Source organism: Petromyzon marinus, chromosome 3 (genome assembly GCF_048934315.1).
Source record: "Petromyzon marinus isolate PM22_M1 ecotype Great Lakes invasive population chromosome 3, UKy_Petmar_22M1.pri1.0, whole genome shotgun sequence".
Classification (NCBI taxonomy): domain Eukaryota; kingdom Metazoa; phylum Chordata; class Hyperoartia; order Petromyzontiformes; family Petromyzontidae; genus Petromyzon; species Petromyzon marinus.
The window spans coordinates 11,962,063-11,984,853 of record NC_133669.1 but is presented as its reverse complement, the minus strand read 5'-3'; the positions used below and the strand labels follow the sequence as shown (position 1 = coordinate 11,984,853).

Sequence of the window (22,791 nt, the reverse complement as noted above, 5' to 3'; positions counted from 1 at the left end):
AAAGTATAATTTATTATTTAGGGCCAGCATTTCTACCGCGATAATATAGAGTGTGGTTATTCATTCTTCAAAATTACAGCATGCATATTTTATGTTATGATATTACGTGCATTGCAATAAGACCATTCAGCTGACTGCACAGATTGCTACAGTGGCCCACATTTCTGTTGAGCACACAATTTCAATAGAACGCTGCACAGATTGCTCCAGTCAGTCACATTACCTTTGCAGAGCACACGTATAAATGGCCTTCATGCAATTGTCGGTATGTGTTTTTGTTGAGAAAAACCCAGATAGCGATGTTGTATACAATTGATGTGGGATAACCTCCGTTCACAAGCAAATACACCACCGCCTTCAAGATTGCTTTAGACGCTCCCATAAGCCGTGAATGATGAAGTCCATTGAAAGAGATGTATTAGACCAGCGGTTCTTAACCTTATTGGAGGTACTGAACCCTGCAAGCTTCATCGGTGCATTCACCGAAACCTTCGTAATTTGAAAAATATAATATTATTTCTTCAAAACATAGGTATATATTTTATTAGTGCACAAAATGAACCATGCATCAGTTGCACACAAAATCACTGTGTTCAAAGAACAAAACCAACAAAACATAAATTTCACGCAAAAACATAACTCAATGAATATTTACTGCAAATCAATGTGACTTTTTCTGTTGCCTTTCAGATACAAGTTCAGAAATGCGCGGCTTCACCTTGGCAAGTGCCACTCTCATATCATTTTCGCAACAAAGTCTGTTCCTTTTCTTAGTTTTTATGTCTACCATCCTCGAAAAAGATTGCTCGCAAAAATACGTTGTAACAAACGGTGTGAGTATCTCAAGGGCTTTCTTAGCAATAAGAGGGTATGGTACGATTTGGTGACACCAAAACGTTGAGAGCGATGTTGTTCTGAAGAGTTGCTGTTGAAGCTGGCTCTGCTAAAGTTCAATGATTTCCTCGAGGTATTCATCGGTGACCTCTGCTGTCGCAACACTAAACGTGAACGGCTGTCTCACCCATGCTGGAAATGACTCTCTGGTGGGGAAGTATCCATCGAGAGACTGTGCGAGCTCATCTAAGTGCATGGCAATTGCTTGCTTCAGCTCCCCAGGTACAGAAATGTCTCCAATTCCAGACACGTCTTCGATCTTACTTACACAGTCGTCCAGCAGGGGAAAGTTTGCGAAGTTATCATTCTCTGTTAGTCGTTTCCATAAAGGTAGCTTTTTTTAAACGCCTTCAGGTTTTCTTCCGCTTTGATGATGTTGACTCCACTGCCCTGCATCAGTCAATTGAGATGATTGAGAGCATCGAAAATATCGGCCATGTACGCCAAAATGAGAATGAACTCAGAATTTTCGAAGCAATCTGCGTGACAATGTTGGTACTCTCGCAAAAACAGGGCTAATTCCACACCCATGGCAAAAACACGATTCAGCACCTTTCTCTGGGATAACCACCGAACGTTAGAATGGTACAGAAGTACCTCGAATTCAGAGCCCATTTCCTTACACAGCTCTTTGAAGATGTGGTGCTTCATAGCACTATTTCGCACGTAGTTCACACATTCAACTACAATTTTTAATACTTCTGCCAGTTTTGGAGGCAAGGTTTTTGTTGCCAACGCATGCCTGTGCAGAACACAGTGCGTAACAATGATGTGTGGTGCATCGGATTTCACCAGTGCTCCAAAACGAGAGTGTCGTCCCAGCATGGCTGGAGATCCGTCCAAACAAACTGCAGAAACCATATTCCACGAAAGATCGTTGTCTCTGAAGAAGTCATCCACGAGTTTCTTCACATCGACTGCCTTGTTTGTTGTTGTAAGAGGCTTACAAAATAAAAAAAAAATCTTCCTTTATCACGTCGTCTTTCATATAGCGCGCGAATACAACAAACTGGCTTAGATTGGAAACGTCGGTGGTCTCGTCGAGTTGGAGGCTGAATTTTGCTGGGCTTGAAATCAGATCTGCAACTACTTGAGCCAAGATGTCATCGCTCATGTCGTCTATTCTGCTGCTGATCGTGTCATTTGAAAGAGGAATTTGGGATAACTTATCTTCAGCAGCTTTTCCCAGCATGATATTCGCCATCTTCAACGCAGCTGGTTTTACGAGTGTTTCACCAATGGTGTGTGGTTTGCCCTGCTTTGCGATCAGGTACGCAACTTCGTACGATGCTGTGAGGATCGGTTTGTTGATGGGTACAAAGCCGAGAACAGGCAAAGTAGCCTTTTTATCGAATCTGGCTCTCTTCACCTTGAATTTAGCGAGTGTTGTGTTCTTGTATTTCCCATCTCCATGCAGCTTTAGGAAGTGTTCCTTTAGTTTTGCCGGTGCTAGACTAGAATTGCTCAACTTGGCATTGCAAATAATACAGTGAGGACGCTGACTCCCATCACGTTCCTTTATACACGTGAATCCATATTGTACGTATTCGTCCAACTACTGTCTTTTTTTTGCTCGACATAGCATGAAGGGATTAGAAGATTAAAAGAAAATCACAAATGACGTACAATCACAACGGCCACAAGTCGACTACTGAGCGCACCAAGTTCCTGATCACGCAACGTGGCCTGATCAGCTGCAGCCAATGATGGCCAAGATGAGCGTGACGTCACGAATAATACACGTGGGCTGAATTTATTTTGTGTAACACATTTTTTACTAAGCAACTAAATATTTGTCATCTAACACGGCGAAGAAAAATTGTGCGTTGCCAATGTTTTGACGGCCGAGGAAAAACGGTCCGACATTGCTGGTGCGAACCGGGCTGCTACACTGCTTGTGTCTTGACACCTGCCGAGGCGACGCGATATTGCCTCTCCTCCCATGCATGAATCGTGTAATGTTGCTACAACTACGGAACCAAAGTTGAGGCAATCTCTGGGGAATTTCTCCACGAGAGCACTTGCCTCTTTCTGCCGTTTGATTAATGGTTGGCACTGTGAAGAGCCGGACCTTTTCCCTGTGGTAATCTCTAAAGGTAGTTCTTCACGAGATGAGCTACGAGACTTGAGCCTTGCAGAAGAAGAATTGCACGCATTTTCAAAAGTAACTGCAGTGTGTTTCAACCAATGGAAGTGTTTATATTTCAGATTATTGATGTGAAATCACATTGTTACAAATTACAACTTTGACATTGTTTAAGTTTCTAGATTTAATGCCTGAAATGAAAATATAGTTTTATATATATGATTTTATTCTACTTTTAAATTAATCATTATGGATGAGTGTGTATACCGTATAGCTGTATGAGTGATGGACAGCGTGGGCTTGCCTTCTGGCTTTAAACGATGTTTACATTTGGAGTCCTAAGTGGATCCATCTCAAATGGCACATCGCTAAATAATTAGAAAATTATAATATGCAGTTGAACAAAGAGTGTCATGGGATCATGCAGTGGTGAATGAGGAGAGATTATAATGAGTTGTATGAATATTTTAATAAACACTTCAGAAACACAAGGGCAGCCAACAACCCGCACTCTCATTTGGATTTCGGATTGGGTTCTTTTTCAAAGTCAACTGTTCCATTGTAGTGGGTCGGTACGAGACGTTCAGCCGCTCGGATATTGTACGTAAGATTGAGCACCAGGCATTTATGAAAGTGGCTTCCTGTCAAATGGGAGATCTGAAGGATTACTCATGAGTTGTGTCCATACAGATGGCTTTCCTGTGTGGGTTTATTCACATTTACAATGGACAGAATTCAACAGTCTAAGAGTTGTTGAGTAGTGTAGCATATATCATCACGATCATTATCAGCATCATCAATCGTGATTCATCCAAGGCCTCCCCAAGCTATTGCCGTCTCAGTAATGTAACGCAAAAATGTAACGCAAAAATCCATCTACCACCCGCATACACAAAGCTGACCCCATTGCTCCAGCTCTGTGGTGGACGTTCTCTCAGACGTGTCTCCTTCCTTTGGATGCCACTCCAACATTATTCTTGACCTGAAGCAACCATCCCACACAAACCCAAACCCAATAGTTTTCTTCACAGTCAATATGATGTCTCCATAAGAGGTGTTTTTTGGGTTAGATCGAGTGAATATACATGTGTCGTTAAAACCCGCCACCACCCGACTCAGCCAATTGGTAAGGTTTGTCACGTAAACAAAACGTGCCAATTCGTTATAAGTTCAGCACACCGGTTGTGTGTTCGAGAGTAAACCCACAACATTTATCATTCGAGTATGATGCTTCGCCGGTAATTACAACTAGCATCATCAAAGCGGAGAGCCAGAGTTGTGGATAAATCCTCCTGCTTCGGTTTTAAATAGAGGGCTAAATGAGATGTCGTCACTTGTGAGCCACTCAGGTGCGAACGCCAGAGGTTGGGGGGGGGGGGGGTAATGTAAGTACGGTACATAAATTACAATGGATAACCATTACAGGTTGGGTTATTCATAGGGTAATCCAACTACATTATGCATGCACACCATGCCTGTACATCCTGACGTTTTTGGCCGTGTCTGTTGGTGGCAGGTTTAACGACACATAACCCAACATCTCTATAATGATTTATATTGGTCGCGAAAGCTTCCTGTTAAAATGACATCTCCATCTTGCGTTGGTTCTCTAACCCATGTGTTCCTCAGTCTGTCCCCCAATGCAATTCCAGATATGCACCTCTGCATGTGTCTTTGTGAATGTTTCAACTTTTGTTTATTAACATAAATATTTCAGATCCATTCACTGATTAAAATCTTCCTTTCTTTGGGTAAATAATAAAAGCAACATATTGATGTAGTACATTAACGTAATTACCCATGAAAATTTGCCAAAAATATTGTTTACATTCTCTAAATGGAAAGAGTAATTACATTGATATCTATGTTATAATAGATTGAGGTGAATTCGTTAAAATAGGGATTGCATTATGGCTCATAGTAAAATATATCATTTAGCAAAAAAACATCACCATCTCATAACAATACAATGAGTGTCACACATTGAGAACAAATGAGAAATGGTCAATTTTTTATAAATTAAACTACCATCTCAATTCTATATTTTAGAGAACATTTTCTCATTTCCTGTTATTAAATAATGCAATCGACTATGTACTGGGTTTTGCATTGAGATCAAAAAAAGAAATTAATGTAATTTTAAATGAAATCAGTTTGGAGCTAATATAATTTCAAGTTCTCTTGGACGAGACTGGGAAAAGTAAGGTGACATTGATAATTTTATTACAGTATGATTCATGTATTTTTTTTACTACTGAGATTAATGGTAGTTTGTGCCCAATCATATAAGCATTTAGAAACGGCATACAATTCTACTCATGAATGTTGACGAATGGAATGAGCTTTATTCTAGCTCTAATGCACCACATTCCTAATGTTGATGCAATATTTATTAAACGTATTTGTCATTAACTCCTTATGAACCATAACATTATTATTCGTTGCAGTGTTCGGTTTCCATGGGTTTTAAAATCCATTGATAGATACGTCGTGGAAACTGTTTAAAGCTGGAGATATGCTTGAGGTTGGCTTTTCAAAGTGTTTTCATGAAAGATGTGACCACTGATGCAGTCGTCAAATTCAAGCCCATTCAATCTTTACTTCTGGTGGAAGGTGGGATGGATCACTGCAATGAACATTAATGGCAGGAATGCTCATCACAAATGTCTCCATCTCCTTGGACTAATAGGAAATTGAACGTGAATGTCCTTACCATTGTGCACACATTTCGAAGCTTTCGTGACTGCATGAATTACTCTTTGGTTCTTTTGGTAAAGTCACGTAGAAAATCAAATCAATTAATAATAATAGAATACGACATTTTGGTTGCAACACAAGCAACCATCATTAGGTAAAAATGAATGCTAAAACACAGACACGGGAACAGCATAGGCAGACACACATGCAGAGAGAGACACACACAAAGACACACCGAGAGACACACACAAAGACACCGCACACACATGCAAAGAGAGACACACACAAAGACACACCGAGAGACACACACACAAAGACACACCGAGAGACACACAAAGACACTGCACACACATGCAGAGGGAGACACACACAAAGACACACCGAGCGGTGTCTTTGTGTGTGTCTCTCGGTGTCTCCCTCTGCATGTGTGTCTGCCTATGCTGTTCCCGTGTCTGTGTTTTATCATTCATTCTTACCTGATGATGGTTGCTTGTGTTGCAATCGAAACGTCGTATTCTATTATTATTGATTACATCGGTTTTTTCAAAATGATTTTCAGTCCTTTGCAGTCTACTGCTAGATAAAGGTCTGGCTATATTCTGTCCACGATGATATTGTTCCATACTTCACCACACTGGCCATAACGAGTTGGTGAATGTGGTCCCAGGAGCAGTTCATATGTCACTTGCCACTGACGTTAACTGTGTATGAATGTTGAACATCTTTCCCACCGTACGAAGTCAACCGTGCTAATCTGAGGTGCGGGGGAAGGACAATAAACTAAACACAAAAATCAGTTTTAAAGAAATTAGTTTTCATAGCTCCAGTGGCTTCTTAATATCGGAAGGAAGAGCATTCCAGACGGCCGCAGGAGCACATCCGAAAGTGTGTGATGCAGTGACCGTCTTTGTTCGATGGCAAGCCAAAAGCCGCTTTGGGGTTGACCGGAGCTCGTATGGCGATGGTTTATGCTCCTTAACGATATCAGCAAGGTATTGTGGTTCATTTGTGGCAAGCACTTTGTGTAGTAATGAGTGCGACCTGATCATGCATTCGTTCAGCAACCGGAAGCCAATGCAGCTCAGCGAGCACTGGATGGACATGATCGGATTTTGCAGTACCCGTCACGAGATGCACCAATTTTTGTTTGTACACGCTGCAGCTTGTTAATGTTTTTTGCAGACGTCCCGTAAAATAATGCGTTGCAATAATCGAGCCTTGTTGATACAATGCGACACGCCACCGTGACTGGGAATTGCACTGAGGTCGCTAGGTTCATAGCACAGTGCAAGTTACTCGGTTAATACAATAACTCATATTTCTCCATTGTGGAACATTATGGGTAATACAATTATAAATGCGCAAAGGCTATTCTTATTTAGTACATGAGTATGGATCTTTTTTATTATTGTCTTACAACAGTATAGGTACTATGCTGAATAGGATCCACGGTCCTATGATATCTGGACAAGCTAAACAGCTTTTGCTTTTGGAAAAATAGCGGTTATGCCGCAGTTTGTCATAAAAAAAATCAACCGGGCTCTCTTGAGGTATGAGCAACTTAGGAGAGATTGTGTTACTGTCTATTGGCTATGAGCAAATAACCCAGAGTGTTCCCGGAACCCTAGCAGGCTCGAGTCTAGACAGTTCTTGAATGGGATACCAATATGCATAACGGCTGCTGTATGAAGTGGGGTTACTGCGTGGGCAAGCAGATTTAATTACAGCCAAATCCAATGTTGTATACATGGTGACGAGATGTTTATTACCTCGCCTGGTCGTGGGTTTGATCCCAACCCTGACGCCTGTATATTTAGAGTTTGCATGTTCTCCCCGTGGTCGTGTAGATTTTTCTCCGGGTCCTCCAGTTTTACCATCCAAATTTAGAACATGCGTTTCGAGTATTTGACTGCTATAAATGTTCACATGATAAGCCACTTCGTTGCACTATCATTTGTGGCCAGGGAGTTTCTGAAAAAGAGCTATATAGCTCAGTGGGCCTTACCTGGTAAAATAAAAAAAAAATAGTAAAATAAACAGTAAAGTCTCACACATTTATGCCTTGACCAACCCGCACTGAGCAGTCTGGTGAAGTATGGTCAAAGTACCCCTTACAACCCACAGAGTGTGGGGAAACCTTCATCCAACAGTGGATTGCGGATTGACAAAAGGCTGTAAATTATTGTAATTACTGCCCAGTAATCCACGTGACACATCTTTTAATCTATTATTGAGCTCAGTGGTACACAGTGGAGCCATTCACAATCTTGCATTTGGATTTTAATTGGTAATTAATTCAAATTGCACATGGCTCATGTCTCAATACTTAAGGAGGTAATACATCATATTTGTCTTTATTCATATTCAAGGACGGGGCTTCATGTCAGCTGGCACAAATGATCACGTGACTGCAGATGTGTGTCTGTTCGTAGGAGGCGGCGGGGTGGGGGCATAGTGATTAGATACGAGCCTGGAAACCGAGTCTCTCACGATTAACATCAGCGACGAATATCTTAATCAGTCCTGGGTCTCCCATTGGGTGACTCAGCCTTAAATTAGTACCTGGTGCCGTTTGTAACACTCATCACTGGCGTGGTGCTGGTCATACAACCCAATCGTGTACCGTACGGCTTTCATGAGCACTTGCCACAATAGCTTGTGCAGGTTAGAGGAGGAGAGGGCATCTTTGTCTTCATTCGTAGCTTATTGGCTGGAAAGACTCCCTTGCCTCCTAGCGAGCAGTGCAATTCTATGTCATGGCACATTGCGGTCACGAAATGAAATGTCCATAAAACACCATGGCCACGAGTGAAACTTTGAACAAGTCACACGCTAAGTTCTCTTCGATCTTGACACTGAATCGGTCACAACAGGCTGCCTCCAAAGAGAACATTTTTCCCCTTGTACCCAACATACGCCCTGCGTCATCATCATCACCATCATCACCACCACCATCACCGCAGAAGCTCATGCTTCATATGCTCAACTGCAGTGGTTAGTGATGGCCCATAAGGGAGTCCTGAGTATGAGTCATTCTTTTTTTTCCCTTCAGCCCTTCAATTATTTAAACTCCCAGTGAGACGGTAAACATTTTACAATTTCAGCCCTGCAATTGCCACTCCCACCACTGCCGGCAGAAGGGCCCCCACTGGAGAGAGTTGATGGAAGAATGCGACAGGATAGAGAGGTGAGAGAAATGTGGACAACAGATATAAGCGTAATGAGATGAGAGAAGAGAGCTGTAGACAAGAGATGAGAGATGAATGCATGTTTATGTTAATGATAAGTTGTATGTTTATTAGGATCTGATTTCGAGCTCATACTTGGTGCATTCCGAAGGTTTCCACGAATCTGCAACATATGTTGCCCCTTGGGCCACTTGGGGCCCTCATCACGTGCTTCGTTGGGTGTTGCCGAGCACGACTGTTTGCCAGATCAGCCCAGTCGCATGCTGCAATGAGTAACGAGCCCGGTGCATTAATTGAAATGAAAAACACACACGAGCTACAACTCCTCATATGAACCCAAATTTGACGCAAACCTTTAGCATGAACTTGTGTAATGCGGGGTGGAAAGGCACGTCACAGGTTAATGTTGATTAAACACGAGGGCAAGATGTTAATGATCTCGCCTGGTATACAGGAGGTCGTGGGTTCAATCCCAACACTGGAGTTTGCGCGTTCTCCCTGTGGTCGCGTGGATTTTTCTCTGGGTCCTCCAGTTTTACCATCCAAATTTAGAAACATGCGTTTCGAGTATTTGACTGCTATAAATGTTCACATGATAAGCCACTTCGTTGCACTATCATTTGTGGGCAGGTCGCTTGTGAAAAAAGAGCTATATAGCTCAGTGGGCCTTACCTGGTAAAATAAACAAGAGTTTAGTTTATATAAAGAGGAGTTGAGTTTTTAATAAAAATAAACAATAGTTTAGTTTAGTGTAACGTAAAACAGTGTTAAACGCTAATCAAATACAACTGAATTATGTTTTTTTGCTTTTGTAGATCATGCATTCTAGCTCTCACACCCTAATTATGAATGATTTTCTGTTGATAAATATTGAACGACCCCATCACCTCCCCTCCTCCCTTAAGAACAAATGACATCAGTGCATATGGCACAGCGAAGGAATTGAACCTACAATCGAACCTGTTCCCCAAGGTTCAGTCGTGACATGTATGAACCATTCAACTTTCCGTTTCTGTATAATTACCACGCACGCCCACAGAATGAACGTAACATGAGCTGCCAATTTAACGGGCGCGCATTACGATCCTAATTACCTGGATCGTTATCCATCATAGCGGCTACTTAATTGGGAGATTTCACATTCGTTAATTATGTCTAATGATATAATTTCTAAGCAGCCAGCTTGGCCCAAATTAGTCAATCGCTTCAATATAAAAGTGGTGTAATGCAAACATTGCACAGCACCTTGGAGGGGAGGAGGGTGGGTGATGAGATGTGTGCTGATCGTGAATTAACAAGTAGACGGGAGGGATCATTTAACCAGCAGAAAAAAAGGCAGCTTTGGAAGCTGGGCAAGATGAGCGCAGAGCTGCTTGTAGATGGCTATTTCGATTTACATTGAGTTGCTTTGATCCAGTACAAAGCAAAAAATAGCATTTGGATTGCAAGCTAAGAACACCGTTCATGCATAGAATAATCACCCGTATATAGTATAAATGTGTCCTCCATTATTAAAGAATTATAATTAGGCTGCAGGTTCAACTGCTAGGTTGATATGTTAGAAGCATATTCGGGCTTTTACACATCAATTCTAGATTTGAAACTTGCGTGACTGCAAGAATTCATACTCTTTGGTTTTATTCGGTAAAGTCTCGTAGGTAAAAAAACTAATTAAAATAAAATAAACAATTAAAACACGACGTTTCGGAGGCAACACAAGCTTCCGTCTTCAGGTGGAAACAGTCACAGCAAAAAAATCGCTGCACAAAGTTTTCCCATTCGAAACAAACGTAGTTTTCCCAATTGATTTGCAGATGGAAATTTTTGAAGCTATCATTCTATCACTTTTTCACTGCTGTGACGCTGTTTAAAGATCAGCTACGGATGAAGCACTGAACAGACAAAACCCACTTTATCATTCTTCTTTTGGGATTTACCATACAGAACCCACCATTGTGACCACTACCTAAAATCCAATCGACACACATTGCTTGATGCAAGAAGACCTCTACGTTTGGCCCTGTTCATCCGATAAAATCTTCATTGGAAAATTTGAGCTATACTTAGCTAATTCATGAACCCCATTATAAAACCCAAGAAACCTACGACGTACATTTAATAGCCTTTGTTAACTATCCCTAGAATAAGAATTGGAAAAGGTGACGAAGCCTTTACCGTTGCAGCACCAACGTTTTGGAACAACCTTTTTTTTCCCTCCCTAAACTTTCCTTAAAAAAAATATCCCGAAACAGAAGATTAGTGCTGGATGGAACCACATTTGCCAATGTGATTTGTAACGTTGATCCTAACCCGTGTGTTCCTGATAGTTCAATTTTAGTGTGCAATTGTATCGAGTGACTGTGTGTTGTGGACTGTGTGATGTCTTGGTGTGGTCTGGGACTGTTTTTGTTTTTATTTTGTTGTCTTGCCCCAAGCTTGCATTTAGTGTTGAAAAATATGGAGGAATTTCTGTACGTATGTCACTTGTACTTGCATATTTTATTTCCTTTTTGTGACTTGCCTTTTCTCAACTTTTTCACTCCTTTAGTTTGTTTTGTGTTTGCTGTAGCTTTCTGACCCGCCCCTATTGGACATCTGTGGGGGAAAAAAAAAGCTTCACAGCTCATCATATTCCTCCAGAATAAATAAATATTCCAATTGTACACCGTGGTTGACACACGATAAGGACGAGACTCCTATGATACACCCTTCATACTACCCAGCGTGTGCCCAGCTTTATTGACGACTTTCTCAAATTGTAATTCCGTCATTGCAGATTGCATCTTTTAAGGACCTCATGAATTTACACAAAGCCTCTTCAGTCTAAGAACATAACACGAATCCCAGATTAAGATGACATGCACCAAGATGGCCATCTACACGAACGTTTTGTTGTGTGTGTGTGTCCGCAAGTTACCCTGCTGAACGACATACTGGACAATGCTGTTTTCAAGTTGCCCAGCCGATAATGACATATGCTCGGGCAAGTCTGCGATGTGGATGGTTAAATTACTCCAGAGGAGTAATGAACGCGCCTCCAATCTGGTTACAAAATATCCGTCAGGAGCCCATGTCGGTGCAAGAAAACGAAAGCTCCATCATTGTTGCGTCTCAATATTCATTTTAATGCTCTCCGTGTAGCGCTGGTGTCCTGCCGGAGTCTGCAACTGAACTTCCCATGGAAGGTTCCAGTCCCATGCAACACACCCACCACTTCCCGTAAAGTGGCACTTATTGCATTTCCTCTGGAGGCATGATGGGGATGAGTAGAACGTTCTAGATTTAAAGCTTTCGTGACTGCTAGGATCCATACTCTTTGGTTCTATTTTATTGGTTCTATTTTATTTTCACCTACGTGACTTTACCCAATAGAACCAAAGAGTATGAGTAGAACGTGTTTTGTGTTTAGTTTGTTGTCCTTCCCCCGCAGCTGCGATCGGCACGGTTGGCTACGTACGGTGCGAGATAAGTTCAACATGCGTACATGCAGATGGCTTACGGCTTCGGAAAGCCTCTGTTCAACAGTGGATAGACCATGGCTGATTAAAGTGATGGTTCGGTGTCGTGTCGGTGTTGATGCGCAACGTGGACGCAAAGGGGACGGCTGTTTCGTGGTGTGGGTTGGGTAAATAATTAAAAAGCAGCAGATTCAGCGCGGACCGCCAGGTGGCGCAGATTGCTCTATCTCAACGAGATATTCCACGCGTCATTACCTTCTTCCCTTCTCGTCGATTTCCCTCGGTAGTTTTACGAACATTGAACTCCTGATGACTCCATTTACAAGGAGCATCTGATCTATCCCGAGCGGAAGATCAATCCTCCCACTCCCCCATAGCCGGCGAGGTCTCGCCGCACACAACACATGTGCAAGATGTACACGACACAACACAACGTGGGAGTGGTGGTGCGAGTCAAAACAATGTATGATCATTTTTGCACGGTTAATATCTCCACCGCCTCCCCCCACCCTTACGGTCTCCCCAACCAGAGAAGACTTCATCCGGGACCCCTGTCTGCGCATATTGGGGGCACGGAGCTCGTCGTCAATCAGAGACGTTCCCGCTTGCCTTGCCCCGCGGGCTGAGTGTCGAAAATAGATCCGGAGCAAATCACAACCGGGCACATGAGCTCATTCATTGGGGTGGGGTGGGTGGAAGCAACCCACCCACGCTCAACCTGTTGCTGCTCACGGAATCCTCACGGTCGATAATAGAGACGGTGGGGGGTGGGGGGATGATATTTCTATCCACGAGCCTGGCTGGGTGCGATGGACCGCGGCGATATGTGGAGGAAAACAACATTCCAAGCGGCCCATCGATGTCTGAGCGACGACTCCGAATGCTCACGGTTAATGACGCTCGCGTTTTAAGAAGGCGGTTCACAGTTATTATATTTGCAATGATTGGAGCCGTGGCTCCAGTGGTTTCGCACTGCATTATGAACTTGATCTATCAATGGATTGACGAGGTCTTTACAACTCTTGGCAACGTATATGTTTCGGCGGTGGCAGTCAACGGAAGGAGAAGAGAGGATGGCCCTCCGCGGAGATCGAGGGATGATGATGGTTCGATCGTCGCATCACAACGCACGTTTGTCTAGCAACGAAGAGACCAGGGATGACGATAGTTGTTTTATGATGTCTCGTGTACCTCGCATGCGGGACATTTTGATGCCGCGTTGGTCGTGATGCACAAGAACGAATGACGAAACTCGACACATACGTCAATAGCACTGCTTTTAAAAGGAACACATAATAATCAGCCGCAGCGTTTTGTGCTAATACATATTACAACTACAATTGCTCACAGAGGAGACACATACTAATTCACTGATTACTAATCTATCATGTAATTACAATAACCCCCCCTCCCCTCTGATCTCTGCACCTGATGGGTTCAGTGATGACGTCGTCCTGCTCTATTTAAGACCCCAAGCAGGTGGATGGCTTCACTATTCTAGCAAATCGCCCGATGATGCTGGATGCAATTACCAGCGAAACGTCGTACTACTCAAATTGGAAATGTGGATTTACTCTCCAACACACAGGTGGGCTGAAGTAGCAACTATGTGGCGCGTTGTTTACGTGACAATCCTTACTGGCTGTGTCGGGTGGTGGAGGGTTACGGCATTTATACTTACGCGATTTAACCAAAAACCTTTATTACGCATAATATTCATCTTCTTTGGTTCTTTCGGTAAAGTCACGTAGAATGATAATAAAATAATAAATTGATAAAATAAAATAACACAATAATATTCTCACGACGTTTCGGCCACAACACAAGCGGCCTTCATCAGGTGAAGGGGGCGAGACTGTCTGGTAGGACAGTGCTGGAGTGACCCCTTCACCTGATGAAGGCCGCTTGTGTTGTGGCCGAAACGTCGTGAGAATATTATTGTGTTATTTTATTTTATCAATTTATTATTTTATTATCATTCTACGTGACTTTACCGAAAGAACCAAAGAAGATGAATCATTGCAGTCACGAAAGCTTTAAAACGCATAATATGGTCGCGAAAGTCTACGTGTTAAACTGGGCTACGGCCCTTCTTCATAAAACATGTGCTATGGGCCATAGCGCACGCGCCCCAAAATGTCGCCTATTATTATAGACATGTATCATTTAAAGGCCTTTATTGACGAACGTGAGAGGCTTTTTTGTACATTATATTCAGAGATTTATAGAAAACGATTTCGCCAGTGGGTGGCGCTACAGTAGTGCCGGAGTGCCGTACCATTCAACTGTGACACATTTGTTGATGTGTGTAATTTCTCACCCGATATTTTGGAACGTCTTCCTCGCGCGCATGCTTTCGGTGCACGTACCTTCGTGTCAATGATGGCGATGAAATAATTCAAACCGATGATTTTTTTTATTAATGAGAATCGTAAGTGAGCTTGGGCGGGACACGTCGCTTGAAGGGAATTAATTATTGATGGTAGACTGTGAAGAATGACTGGAGTGGCAGCCAAGGAAAAGAACGCGTCTGCGAGGTCATAAAACCGAGGAGATGGAGCGATGGAATCAGGTTGTGTACAAGCGCTGTGTGGATTATTACTTCGCGGTACCGTGGAAGTTGTTTCTGGGGTGGGCGGGAGAGGACTTCATTCAGCAGTGAATTTATCATGGCTGATGACGATAACCTCGGGCACATGACGTGAGTAAATATACATGATGAAAAATAAGAAGAGGCTTTTCCCCTTTTGGCAAAAAAACCTGGTGTTAAGATGTTCAAACACCAAATGGATACCTATTGCAAGGCATCAATTCGGCATTAACCATAATTACTTGTGGCAAAAAATGCAAACAAACATGATCTGATAATATATGCATTGTCTTTGAAACCGATCGGCAGACTTGATCCCTTGCAATATATTTTTATTTGGTGTTTGAACAACTTAACACCTGCTTTATTGCCGGAAAGGGTAAAGCCTATTCTTTTTTTTCCATCGTTTCGATTCTGGCGAAAAGGTCCCATAAATATATGTATATAAAACAATCTCACGCTTTTAACAAAAGCTCGTCACATTCGTCAATAACACTGCCTTAAAAGGAAAGAAAAATATAATAGGCGACTTTTGGGCAATGGCCCTTCTTCAGAGCAAAGCGGCCAGAAATGTCGAGTGGATAAGATCTGGACACGGCACAATACGGTTGGGTTCACCAACTCCTTGAGATCGATGAAAAATGTTTCGGCTGAAAAGGTTTCGGGAAAGGCATGTTAAATCTCTCCAGGGTCTTCAATGAGGAAACGCATCTCTGGAAGTGCCCCAAGAGCATGTGTGGGCTATACGCGAGATCTTTGTAGCAGTGGAGTGGTTATAATTATCAAACTGCGCTACAAACCTGGCCGCCTGATTTCGATTCCCGGCCACGGCTAACATCGGTGGGGAGCGATATCAGAAACGGCCCCATGGACTCCAGTAATGCGACTCCGCCTTAAATGAGTACCTGGTGCAATGTGTAGTAAAACATGAATCCCTAATGGGGAGACAAAAGCGACCGGACGTTCTGCTGCAGATAATATCCCCTCGTGCGCCACGCCACTCTTAATAGGCGCTCGCTGACAGCACTTGCCCAAGCCAAGGATGTGCCGGTGGAATGCATGATGGACAATGCTACACGGCAACGCACTCAGAAGTGCTTTTACCACGCTCCCATTGAATTGATATGTCCCTCCACTTAGGCGATAACATAGCACCCTCGCGATACAAATTGTTGTGAAGGATTAGCTTCACAAACGTGCGTGTATGTCTAATGGGCCGTCGGCGCAAACGCAGGCAATAAGAGCAGCGTATGTGTCTTTTTTTGGGTTTCATAAATGCGATCGTGTGTCCGATGCTGCTCGTTTTCTGTTATGTATCGTCACGTAACATCATCACCACCATCACAATAGCCATCATCGGGGAGAGAAGATGAAATCGCCTTGGGTGGTGAGCTGACACGAACGGTACAGCACCCGCTGTGCAGATCGGCAGTGCGTGTATAACGGTGCGGTCAAGATGTGCACACGAAAGCCGTGTACATGCATGCACCAGCGTGTTGCATACCTTCACTTCCGAACATGTGTTATGATAATTTACAGCCTTTTTTGTAAAGCCACTGCTGTATAAAGGACTTAACCACGCCGAGTCGGTAAAGGTTTTTTTTTAATTATTATACTTCACGTTTGGTTAGTCCGAGTTGATGTTCGGTGGGGGGAGGGGGGGTGTCTACATGCATTTACATAACCAATATGCACAAGTTAACAATATGCACAAGTTTACGTTGGAAACAACTACAATAACAACACAACACTCGTCATCTGAAACGATTGCCCATACGGTTCGGTTCACTTGAATGTAGGCACACATTTAAATCCCAGCAATGTAAAAGACGCGCATCATGCGCACACGCGCGCTTGTAGCGAGCGCCCTTTTGCGCAATTTTATCGCTTCTTGGGAACCGGCTGCGTGTTACGAACTCCGCGTGGGCAAGCGCGAGATTGCTCACGTGTGTCAGTGTGTGTGTGTGCCAGTGTGTGTGTGTGCCAGTGTGTGTGTGTGCCAGTGTGTGTGTGTCAGTGTGTGTGTGCCAGTGTGTGTGTGTGCCAGTGTGTGTGTATGCAAGAGAGGGAATGCGAGTGAGAGGAGTGAGTATCGGCACCCACCTTACGATGACGTACATGACGAGAACGTTGCCCACGAGGCCGACCACGCACACGAGCGAGTAGAGGATGGGAATGACTATGGCGATGGTGGACGGGGTTGCCGGGTTGTCGATCTCGGGACCGTCGTCGTCGTTGTTGGTGTTGTGGCAATGCCATACCGGCGCGCCAGGCACGGGACTGCCGCTGCTGCCGTTGTGTGTGGCAGGCGGCCAGTCCCAGGAGCAAGCCAGCAGGCTCTGGTTTGTGGTAGCATTTTCCACGTCTAATTTCGGGTTAAAACTATCCATGTTAGAGCCGATATGTTTTTTTTTAGCCTAATTTCCTAAAGCAAAAACCAAACCCCCACCCCCCCTCCCCCCAAACTAATACTCCGTCGTGATAATTACGCACACGTTGTGAGACCTAGAGTTGAAACATACACGTGGCATTTAAAATGTGGATATGTATAGAGCACGCACAGCACTACGCTGTGTATGTAACGTGGACTTATACAGCCTGCAGGAAAAATGTGACAGCAAACCCGTCGCTAACCAGCAAGTTCTACAGAGAGCACCCCCTCCTAACTTTTAAATGAACGGTCGCTGCAGTTAAGCGCCGGTGTTGAGTGATGGCGGTAGAGGCTACAGGTTTCGGAGGCGTGCCGCACTTTCAGATGAAACCATTCGTGGGCAAACAAAAGGACGATGACCAACAACCACCACCAACCGCAACTGCCACGGCCAAGACTTTACAGGTGTCACGCGCTTGGTCACTCGTGGTGGCAGTGTCTCCTGCTACCGTCTGGAAGCGCATAAATTGCGAAGGAAATGATAATGCGCTGTGACGTCGCGTTGATGCGTTTGGTAATGGGTGGGAAGTGTCTCTCGCTTTTCCCACCCCCTTTACATTTCACATCCCTCCAAGCGTCACATCTCGGGGTGCTCCCGTGAGCCCAACAACAACAACAACAATCAATCTCAATGACATGTTAACGTCCTCCTAAAATTCGCATTGCAACGAATTACAGTGATCAACTGCCCTTAATTCATGAGAATGCCATCACTTATATTACCAAAATTTTATTTAGCTACACGCATGCATCTTACAATATACGACGGATTGTGTAATATGTTTTTGTAAAGTCGTAAAATAAAATTCGGAAATTTAAAATGCTCACTGAGAATCCACCATATATATGGCAGACTGCGATGGGTTTTTTTTTACTTTTCCATTGCGCACAAATAAATAGAAATGATCACAAGGGGTCCTCCTCCTCCCACACGACCAGCCGAAGAGACGCAGCATTTCGCTACTCCAGGCGCATCGGTGCAGCCTGCTCATTGCGCTGCAACAGGATCAACATGAATCTGCGGCGGAATGAACGATACATTATGTTAATGCTTTAGGCCCGTATAGGGGTAATTGGGCGTAGCTTTGCCCATATAAGGCATACTGGAACGGGAAAATACGTATTTTTAACGGTGCAATGCTCGATGAAACGAGAATCGACCGATTTTTAACGATTCAAAGCTTGATCCATGCTTGATCCAAAACGCCCATATTAGGCTGTGCCTTGTTGACGCTGATTGGCTTCCTTCTGTATTAACAAAATGTATCATTCCATCTGTTGCAGATTAATTGTATCCTGTTACGGCGCGTCTTTGCCGTCCGCTGTCCAATGTCTATACAATCGCCGTATTAGTAGCCGTCACTGTTGTTTTTAAAGCTGATGTATTTTCAATATTTCGGAAAAAAATAAATCAGGCGTGCACAGTTGTGGTGTTTCTTTGCACGTGGTGCAGTATTGCATTTCGGAGTGGCAGCACGACCTGTGCGTAAATAATTTTAGTTAAAAAAATAGTTTTTTGTCATGGTCAGTCATGTATTAAGTGGACTCTGGTGGGACCACGAGGGGGAAGAAAGGGTGGACGGGGGATTGGCAAAGAGGCAATTCCCCCCGTCCCACCACCCCCTACTAAAAAAAATCCCGTGAACGGGGATGTATAAAACTATTTACTCAACGGTAAAACAACAGCAAAAAGTGTCTTATTAACACCGAGACAGAGGAGCGTGGATTGGAGAGCATACACAAAGTTCGATATATCATATTGACTGTAAGCAAAGTAGATGGGCCTGGGATGAACACGTGTCGCTCGAACGGGTGGTCGAGTCTCATGACGGAATGGCAGCCAAGGGAATGCAGCGCATATCCCCACTCCCCTGCCCATGGAGATGGAGTGGTAAAATTGGATCGTTTGCAAGAAGTTAGGTGAATTGTTACAGCGCAGAAAGCTGAGAGCTCGCTAAAGCTTGATGAACTCTTGACTTGAAATTTCGTGACTGCAGGAATTTATATTCTTTGGTTCTTTCGGTAAAGTCACGCAGATAGAAACATAATAATAAACTATTAATGTAGATTGTAGCCTAGTTCTTAATCGGAGTGAGTGTACTGTAAGTCTATAATGTAGACTGTAGCCTGGTTTTTAGGCTTGGTGAACTTAATAAACAGGCTACCGTCTATATTATAAACTGCCAGTAAGTACACTCACTCCGATTAAGAACCAGGCTAAAGTCTATATTAATGTTTTTTTTATTCTTTTAAGTTTTTATTAAATTTTCATCATTTTTTATTCACTTAATTTTTATTATATTTTTTCTATCTACGTGACTTTACCGAAAGAACCAAAGAACTTGAGACACTTGTTCAACGGTGGATTGTTGATGGATTATGCTTAACACGTGCTTCTCATATTAAATGTTCCACATTGCCTAACGTTACAAACCGCGTGACATCAAGCAGACATCCCATCGAGTGTCCTCATCCAGCCCAACCGCCTCGTTCCCGATCCCACGAGCCACAGCGACCCCCCCTCCACCTCGCTGAACGCGATCACGCGTGTCCCTTAATACGTACGCAGCGAGACCCCTTCGTCGCTACGCCCTCCGTTGTAACTAAGGTTCTTAAGCGGCCTCAGTCACCGCCTGGTACATTTAGCCTCGTTGGGGCGCAGCCCTGCAGTTGCTTGCTCGCTCATGCCACACTGCTGGCAGAAGGGCCTTCAACTTGAGAGGGCTCTGGAAAGGTAGGTCATCCCTCTTTACACGGCAACTGGAGATGCGGAATTTCACGACAACGTAAATTATTGATCACGCGCGGTGTTGCACTTTTCAGGATTTCGCCATTTTCAACGTTCTTCAGTAAAAGTAAGTCACGATGTTAGAAAAGTGACCATTAAGTGCAAGTGATAGCAGAAGCGGACAATATATGGTAAAGCAATGTAGATATATTGTCTACATATTTTTTTTATTTTACGACTTATTTTGAGTATTATTAACCTTTTATGAAGTTATAGTTTTCCCAGTAAATATGTGCTTCATGAAGGTTTGCTGTATTCCTCTCAGTGTGATATTATTACGTCGTGAGGCTAATTTTTGCTCAGAGGAACGCATCTCCAAATATCTAATGAAAGCCGATGGAGAAATAGAGTTCGATATACGGAATTTGGCTTTATGGACAACTATTCAGGAATGTATCTGCTCCGTATATCAAGTGATGCCCTATTTACAAAATTAGTGTTTTATATAATTCACAAGTGCCCAGAAAATCTATCACTATCTCCCACACAGAAGGTTGGAAGAAAACATGACTAAAGCAAAATAAATAATAATGCTATTGCTGAGGATATTCCTGGAATATTGTCAGATTTCAGAATTTTCAACGTTTTTTGCAATTATTAATGGCTGCATAATAAAGGTTTTTGGGGTTAGATCGCGTTATTTATAAATGTGTCGTAACCCTCCACTACCCGACACGGCCAAACAGTAAAAAATGTGTCACGTTTACAAAGGACAAATAGTTCACTACTTTAGCCCACCGGTGTGTTGAAGAGTGAATCAACATCATTTAAAATTTGAGTACGACGTTTCGCTGGTAATTACATCCAGCATCATCGGACAATTCGCCAGAATGGTAAAGCCCTCACTTGCTACAAGTCTTAAATAGAGCAGCAGGGTGACGTCATCATTTAACTCATTCAGGTGCAGTGATTTGAGGCGGAGGGGGGGTATTGTAATTATATAATCGACACACATTACAACTAATTACCAATCTACAACTCATTACTAATCATAACCATTGACTGATTACCAATCGATTATATAATTATAAATAACGCGATCTAACCCAAAAACATTTATTATGAATAATATTGGTCGCGAAAGCCTACGTGTTAAACTATTAATGGCTGCTTACAAGTAGGCCAGCGAGTGCCGTTGGCAAAGGAAGATGCTACCACCATGCAAGATTTGTCATCTACATAAGCCCATGTGAACCAACGTTTTGCAGGAAAGTTCAAGCAACCAGGAAGATTTCGGTGCTCTTAGTTGGATCACCTTCACAATTTATCGTAGTAGAGTCCAGTACGTACTCTTTGGTTCTATTGGGTAAAGTCACGTAGGTAAAAAATAAAATAACAAAAATCACGACGTTTCGGCCACAACACAAGCGGCCTGGAGGACAGCGCTGTCCTCCAGACAGTCTCGTCCCTTCACCTGATGAAGGCCGCTTGTGTTGTGGCCGAAACGTCGTGATTTTTGTTATTTTATTTTTTACCTACGTGACTTTACCCGTCCCTTCACCTGATGAAGGCCGCTTGTGTTGTGGCCGAAACGTCGTGATTTTTGTTATTTTATTTTTTACCCACGTGACTTTACCCAATAGAACCAAAGAGTATGGATCCTTGCAGTCACGAAAGCTTTAAATCTAGAATAGTCCAGTACGTGTTCGTGTAATGCTGTTGCAGATGCATTCCGAGGGGGTCATGTCACTGAAGTTATATGCGATATGTTATCTTCATCGTCTAGTATGGAGGAGGCGTGGGTTCAATTCCGACCCGGACACCTGTGTATTTGGAGTCTGCAGGTTCTCCCCGTGGTCGCGTGGGTTTTTCTAATGATCCTCTAGTTTTTCCCTCCAAATTTAGAATCAAAATGTATTTCGAATATTTGGCTGCAATACATTTCCACAGAAGCCACTTCGTTGAGCTTTTACACTATGTATCACAATTTTTGTTCCTGGGTAGTAAGTGTTATTTCGTAATTGCTTATGCCTTAAAAGTACAGAAAATGGCTATTATTATTCCCCACGAACTTTGTTTTTGTGACCAGGACAGTGATGTTTTTGTTATTTACCTATTTTCAATGAGAAAACGGGCGAATTTGTGTCTTTTCGTTCACATAAAGTCAGAAAACAACAACATGAATCAAAATGAACATGTATTAATACTAAAGTAATACAAAAATGACTACAAAAGATTTGGAAATGAGTAGTTTTTCGAGATTTACGATTATACTGTAAATCACTTTCACGCATCAGCCCCAAATGTAGTCTCCCATCATGTTCTCGTTATACTGTCCTTGGTAGCGGCATTCAAAGTCCAGTATATCCTGGTGGAAGTGATCGCCTTGCTCCTCCGAGTACACTCCCATGTTCTCCTTGAATTTATCAAGATGAGCATCAAGGATATGGACTTTGAGGGACATCCTACAGCCCATTGTGCCGTAGTTCTTCACCAGAGTATCAACCAGCTCCACAGTTTTTGACCTTGTGATTGCCCAGGAAGCCACGAACCACTGCGACAAAGCTGTTTCAAGCCGCTTTCTCCTTACTAGTGAGCTTCTAGGGGAATTCATTGCACTCCAGGATCTTATTTATCTGTGGTCCGTCGAAGACATCGGCTTTGGCCTTTGCCTCAGACAGCTTAGGGAATAAATCTTGAAGGTCCTCTTTGGGTCTTT

At 43.1% G+C, this 22,791-nt stretch overlaps 1 protein-coding gene across 1 annotated transcript in view; it reads right to left on the bottom strand.

The window, feature by feature from the left end:
• LOC116953870 (delta-type opioid receptor) overlaps window positions 1-17,781 on the bottom strand; it is a 34,048-nt gene extending 16,267 nt beyond the window's left edge. Inside the window, exon 1 of the mRNA XM_032974159.2 lies at window positions 17,017-17,781. Within this exon, the coding sequence (XP_032830050.1) occupies window positions 17,017-17,303 (287 nt within the window). The 5' untranslated portion in view covers window positions 17,304-17,781. The remainder of the gene's footprint in view (window positions 1-17,016) is intronic.
• Between the last annotated feature and the right edge of the window lie 5,010 nt (window positions 17,782-22,791).